The sequence below is a fragment of the Pteronotus mesoamericanus genome, unplaced genomic scaffold, assembly GCF_021234165.1.
Source record: "Pteronotus mesoamericanus isolate MK-2021 breed Mesoamerican mustached bat unplaced genomic scaffold, CSHL_Meso_final contig_100, whole genome shotgun sequence".
Classification (NCBI taxonomy): Eukaryota; Metazoa; Chordata; class Mammalia; order Chiroptera; family Mormoopidae; genus Pteronotus; species Pteronotus mesoamericanus.
The window spans coordinates 731,780-738,248 of record NW_026554999.1 but is presented as its reverse complement, the minus strand read 5'-3'; the positions used below and the strand labels follow the sequence as shown (position 1 = coordinate 738,248).

General features: G+C 50.2%; 1 protein-coding gene across 1 annotated transcript; it reads left to right on the top strand.

The window, feature by feature from the left end:
- Positions 1-556: 556 nt before the first annotated feature.
- On the top strand, positions 557-3,795 carry NFKBIA (NFKB inhibitor alpha). Its single transcript, XM_054587862.1, has 6 exons — positions 557-893; positions 1,465-1,573; positions 1,900-2,110; positions 2,389-2,477; positions 2,609-2,869; positions 3,218-3,795. Exons 1-6 carry the CDS (start codon positions 667-669, stop codon positions 3,263-3,265), a joined length of 945 nt encoding a protein of 314 aa, XP_054443837.1. The 5' UTR covers positions 557-666; the 3' UTR covers positions 3,266-3,795.
- Positions 3,796-6,469: the final 2,674 nt, after the last annotated feature.

Here is a 6,469-nt window from a genome sequence, read left to right as displayed (position 1 = left end):
GGCAGGAACGCAGAGGCAGCCCTTCTCACCACCAGTGCGCCCTTCTCGGCTCAGAGAAGTTTGGGGAAACAAATCCCTGCACCGGGCCATCATTTCCACTTGCCTTTTCAAAAGATCAAAAAACGGAAAGGACCTGCAGGTTGGCAAACCCCAACGAGGAACCGCCTAGCAAGTCTGCGTCCTTGGGATCTCAGCAGCCGAGGACCCTAATCCAATCCATCGTGGGAAAACCCAGGCAGGGAAAGGTTTATTGCGGAGGGACAAGATTACTGAGAGCAGGCTGCAGGGAAGTACCGGGGGAGGGGGCCTTATTGGGAGGACTTTCCAGCCACTCAGCTTTCATCAAAAAGTTCCCTGTACATGACCCCAGTGGCTCATCACAGGGAGTTTCTCTGATGAACCCCAGCTCAGGGTTTAAATTGCTTTTCCCCTTACATAAAGACGAGGCCAGTTCTCTTTTCTGGTCTGACTGGCTTGGAAATTCCCCGCGCCTGACCCCGCCCCTGAGAAATCCCCTGCCAGCGTTTATAGGGCACCGCGGCGGCGCTGCCGAGCCCACAACAGTCCCAGCCCGCCGTTCTGCCTGCCAGCGACACTGCGAAGGAGCGATCGCGCAGCCCGCAGCCGAGTGCACCTAGGATCAGCGCCCGAACGGTCACCACGGCCATGTTTCACCCTGCCGAGCACGCTCAGGACTGGGCCATGGAGGGCCCCCGGGACGCGCTCAAGAAGGAGCGGTTGCTGGACGACCGCCACGATAGCGGCCTGGACTCCATGAAGGACGAGGACTACGAGCAGATGGTGAAGGAGCTGCGGGAGATCCGCCTCGAGCCGCAGGAGGCGCCGCGTAGCCCCGAGCCCTGGAAGCAGCAGCTCACCGAGGACGGAGACTCGTAAGTGTCACGGGCCCAGGTGGCAGGGCTGGTTGGGGGCTCTGGGCCTGCAGCGCGAGTCGCGGGGCCCGCGATGCGGCCGTGGACCCGGCGTTTATGCACCGACCCCGAGACCGTGCAGAGCTGCATGGGGGCAGGGGACCAGGATTCGTTCCCGGGGCCGAGGTTCCACAGCTCGGCCTTGCAGCCGCGCACAGTCCCCCACCCCCAGTCCGGGTCCTCTTGGCCGGAGGCGGGGCGGCAGCGGGGACGCGAAGTCCCCACTTGCACAGGGGGGCGGGAGTTTCTGCCCCGCTGGCGGGCGCCGAGCGGCCGGGAGGGGAAGTACAAGGCGTTCCGGCCGGGCGGGAGGGCGGGGCAGTCTGGTCGGCGCCCTCGGGGAGGGCGGGGGGGTGAGCCCGGAAAGTCCCTGGGCGCCTGCCAGGAACACTCAGCTCATAATAACCTCGCGGAAAACACCGTGGCCTCGGCCTCCAGAAACCCCGGCCTTGCGCAATCCCCCGCAGCCCGCGCCTCCCTGGGCCCCACGCATTGTACTCACCCTGGGGGTTTTTCCCTCTCTTCCCCTCAGGTTCCTGCACTTGGCCATCATCCATGAAGAGAAGGCACTGACGATGGAAGTGGTCCGCCAAGTGAAAGGAGACCTGGCCTTTCTTAACTTCCAGAACAACCTGCAGCAGGTGCGCCTTAGGCCCAGCCCCGTGCCCCTCTCACCCTGTGATCTAGCAGTTGCTCCTAATCCTTTATAAAATTAAGTCAGTGGTCTTTATTCGACCTGACCTCTTACATTCGAATCAGCCAACATTCTATAAAGTAAAGAAAATTCCATTAATTTGGTGGGACCTTTATGAAGCCCACCTGGAGCCTCTGGTCATTTGCTTTGACCCTTGCACCTGGCTGAGAGGAGCAGCACCCACAACCTAGGGAGTCTCCGGGTCTCCCGAGAACTCAGACCATAGGTTTGGTCCATGACTTATCGTCTCTCTGTTCCCTCTTCTGTTTGTAGACTCCGCTCCACTTGGCTGTGATCACCAACCAGCCAGAAATTGCTGAGGCACTTCTGGAAGCTGGCTGTGATCCTGAGCTCCGTGACTTTCGAGGAAATACCCCCCTACACCTTGCCTGTGAGCAGGGCTGCCTGGCTAGTGTGGGAGTCCTGACTCAGAGCTGTGGGACCCAGCACCTCCACTCCATCCTGCAGGCCACCAACTATAATGGTAAGTCTGCCGGCCCTCCCCTGGCCATCAGACGGTAGTTGATGGGGAGAAGGGGGAGGTGGGCCAACTTAAGGATTCCAGGCAAGAACTTAAACTCTCAGCATGTGAAAGGTTGAGAAAACAATATATGCAAAAGACCTATTTGGTGCCTTTATAAAGTTAATTCAGAAACCAGATTCTTCAGAAGAACTTGTTCCCTAAAAGAATAGGTGAAAGATTCTGCTTGAGATGTGAGGGTTGAAGCAAGTGCTTACTCTTTCTTCCTTTTGTTCTTCTAGGCCACACGTGTCTGCACTTAGCCTCCATCCATGGCTACCTGGGCATCGTGGAGCATTTGGTGTCCTTGGGTGCTGACGTCAATGCTCAGGTGAGTACTTCATACCTCCAAATGCAGTGCATTGGGCTCTAGGGCCCTCCTCCCTAAGATTTCATGTGCTTTTGTTGCAAGCAGAAATTCCAGATTCAACTGTAAACATCTCAAATTCCTTTCGGTTTCAGGAGCCCTGTAATGGTCGAACTGCCCTTCATCTTGCGGTGGACCTGCAGAATCCCGACCTGGTGTCTCTCCTGCTGAAGTGTGGGGCTGACGTCAACAGAGTCACCTACCAGGGCTACTCCCCATACCAGCTTACCTGGGGCCGCCCGAGCACCCGGATACAGCAGCAGCTGGGCCAGCTGACCCTAGAGAACCTTCAGATGCTGCCAGAGAGTGAGGATGAGGAGAGCTATGATACAGAGTCCGAGTTCACAGAGGATGAGGTCAGTCTCCATTTTGCTCTGCAAAAAACAATGAGAGTGGCCATTCTCCCTCCACCCTCCCAGGCCCCTAGAGCTATACTCTGCATCCAAAGTTCTCACATAATGAAGTTCTCCAACTTTCATGTTTATAACCAGTATCCCAAGAGTGTGTCTTTTCTTTTTGGCATTTAAGGAGAGGAGCGTTAAAGCAAAACTCTCTCAGCCCGTGAAGTTAATTTACGTTTGGGATATAGAGGATGAAGTCCACAGATACTTGAGTTATTTCCAGTAGCAGCCTCACCGTTATCCCAGCACCCCCGGCAAAGCCCTGAAGTTTAACGTGCCTTTTTTTTCCCCTCTTGTTTTCAGCTGCCCTATGATGACTGCGTGATTGGAGGCCAGCGCCTGACGTTATGAGCTTTGCTGAGTGTCTAAAAGAATATGGACTTGTATATTTGTACAGAAAGAGAGTTTTATTTTTCTAAAAAAAAAAAAAAAAAAAAAAAAATCAAAAGGGTGTTCTTATAACCACACTGCACAGTGGCCCGAAACATTTTACTTGGGTGGATCAGTCCTCATTCTTTTTATTTTTAAGAACTTTGGAAGGAGACAAGAAAGATCATTGGAATTCAAAGAAAACCTCTCTTAAACCTCACCATTGCAGGGGGTTTTGAGAAGGTTATCCAAAATTGGATGAAAGGACTAATTTTATTTATTGTGCTTTCTGACTGACCCACCGTGGATCCAGTGGCCGAGCCCAGTTGTGTCCTGCGACATGTAATGGCGGGGTGTGTTGTTAAACCTTTCAGTCGTGTGGGATTAAAAGTCGCTACCTGTCAAGGTTTTTGTGTTACCCTCCTGTAAATGGTGTATATAGTGTATTTTGTTGGTAATTATTTTGCTACTTCTAAGATGTATATTTATTAAACAGATTTTTACAAACAGAATTATCCTGATTGTTTTCTTCAGGCCGCAGTGGGACTCTATTCTGAGAGTCATTCGATAGATGGGTCCTCCGGTGGAGGTGGAGAGTTGTGTGGGAGCACTTACCACAGCCACCCATGAAACCCTTTCAGAAGGCAGCTTCTCACACTGTTAATATACAGCTTTGCAGGCAGCAGAGCCCAGTCCGCGTGGGAGGGGAGGCTGTTGCCAGATTGCAAGACGATAGGAAACGGGCTGGGGGTTGCGGGGAGTAAGGTGTTTGGCCTACTGCTGGAAGGCTCTCCTTTGTCATTTGCTTTCATCCTCCTGGTGTAAATTATTCCAAGATCCTTACTTCCGCTTTGGGAGATTATTTTAGCCAAGAGGATTATGCCGAACTCCCATTTTCTAGAGCTGGAAAAGATCTCATCCATAATACTGGAAGTTCCTGAGGATGGAGGCTCAGAAATGGGACTACACTAACATTTGCTGGCGGGTGCCCACCCCTTATCCTTTGTTTCGGCATTTGCAAACTGGGCTGTTGTGAAGATTACACAAGACAATCCACATAAAAAGCATAGCAGAGTGCCAGGCACCGAGTGCTAAAAGAAAAATACAAGCTATTGCACAACATCTGTATTTCACACGGGAAGAAACAAGTCCAGAGAAAATGTCCTGTCATCTTGCACGGGACACAGGTGGTTAATTTATTTAATGCACTCTCGTTTTCAGGTGGTTAATGTCTTTTAAATCTGGGGTCCCCAACCTCCAGGCACAGACTGGATACCCTTCCCAGCCTGTTAGGAACCAGGCACACAGCAGGAGGTGAGCTTGAATGTAAAATGAGCTTGAATCATCCCAAAACCATCCCCCTCCCTCCCTTTCCCCTGATATGTGGAAAAATTTTCTTCCATAAAACTGGTCTCTGGTGCCAAAAAGGTTGGGGACTGCTGTTTTAAGTGCATTCCACCGCTAAACCAATTTTGTTACCAGCTGTAGTGATAAAGACGTGAAAAATTCAATCAGCTCAATCACTACTAATCTTACTGAATGACTCCGCAGAAGCAGAACATTTTACAAAAAATAACGTGAAATTTGGGTTGAGATGCTCTAAATCTATGTTTTTACCCCTAAAATGCATCTCTTGCCCAGGCAGAAAGAGGAGTAAAGGAAAGTGTATGGCATACTATATATAACATGCAGAATGGTGTGTAAATACCATTCATTTACTTTAGCTCACACCTAAGAAAGCATAACCATTATATTATCCCTTTCCTGATCCAAAAATGATCATCTTCCTCTCAGACCAAAAAGAAGACCCAGTACTTAATGGGTCTTTTATATATAAAGAGTATTATTATAGACTGGACTGACTGGTCAAGACAGCCTCGGTCACCTGGAGCTGAGCATTGTGGTGGCCCTTCTACCAGCCATGACTTCTTTGGAAGTGCTCCAAGCTCATCACTGAAATTCCTTGTCCATCCCAGAGGACCTGAACACAGGTGTTGTATAATATAACACATGGATGTCCATTAAATTCAGCTAGTAATTAGAGGCAGCAAGAGGGGTGGGGGGAGAGCTATCTACCTCACAGCCAAAAGGTTGGAAACCTGGCTCCCAATTTTGGAATGATGCCCTTAGTATTTCTCAGTGAGACGGGCTTCTTTTTCCCCCTATAATGGTGTTGAATCTGTGCTGAGTCGCCCACCACCCTCACTCCAGTTCTGTGCCAGCGGGTTGGAGAAGCAGAACAAAGGATGTGGCCCACTCTTCCTCAGCCTCCTTGGTGACCAGCTTTTGTGCAGTGGCAACACTTTCCATGGTCATTGCAGAAAGGGACCTCTTCCGGTCCATTTGGCCCCAGCCTCCCACCTTCCCAGGCTTCAACTTTTCTGCCCTTCAGGACCCCAACCCTCAGGGTGGATTCCGTCGTCTAAATAAATCTCGAGGTACCTGGGCCCAGTTGAGGGCTGAAGGCAGCACCAGTTTCTTACTCTTTATTTCCTGATTTTCCACTCCTTTCTTTCCTTCATGCTAATGGTTGGGTGGCTGGAGTCTGGAATTTCCTAAAGAAAGATTTTACACATGAAACAGTCTAATCAGTAGAAAGTTTTCCTTCAATTTCTAAGCAAACAAGGACAAGAGTTTTGAAAGAAAAATAGTTCAGGAAACTGAGATCCTTTTCTGCACTTTGATTTCCTCCAAGAAACTAAAGGTCCTGTAGAACAGATAGAAATTAGGGCGCCTTGGGAAAAAGGGAAGTGACACGAGGGGGAAATAAAAAGTCAGCAACTTCCTGGAATTCAGTTCCTTGATTCCTTCTGCCAACCTCATCCTCAAGATAAGTTTCCTTTATAGGTCACATAAACCAAGTTACTTCCGAATGGAAGCATTTTTCTTTAGGAGGGAACAAACTCCAGTCTGAGCAGTTCGAAGCCCTCTCTTCAGGGCCTGGAAAGCGGGCTGCTGGATGCTCTGGGGTATCTGAGCTGAGTATTGCAAGTGACTAAGCAGTGACAGTTAGAACTGAGTCAGTGACATGGGTTCTTCCTTGGCCCCCTTTCCTCCCGATTTTCATCAATTTGCCTTAGGTGTAATTGAGTTCATTTGGCAAGAAAAGTCACAGTGGAATTCCAGTCAGAAATACGCCCAACGAGCATTCTCCAGCCTCTGGTACTCCAACAAGAATATCCCAGG

Bases quoted from the DNA above. Each gene is read 5' to 3' on its own strand.
- NFKBIA (XM_054587862.1), top strand. From the start codon at position 667: ATGTTTCACCCTGCCGAGCACGCTCAGGACTGGGCCATGGAGGGCCCC. The intron at 2,111-2,388 runs GTAAGTCTGCCG...TTGTTCTTCTAG, and splicing joins GCAGGCCACCAACTATAATG to GCCACACGTGTCTGCACTTA. The intron at 2,870-3,217 runs GTCAGTCTCCAT...TCTTGTTTTCAG, and splicing joins CCGAGTTCACAGAGGATGAG to CTGCCCTATGATGACTGCGT.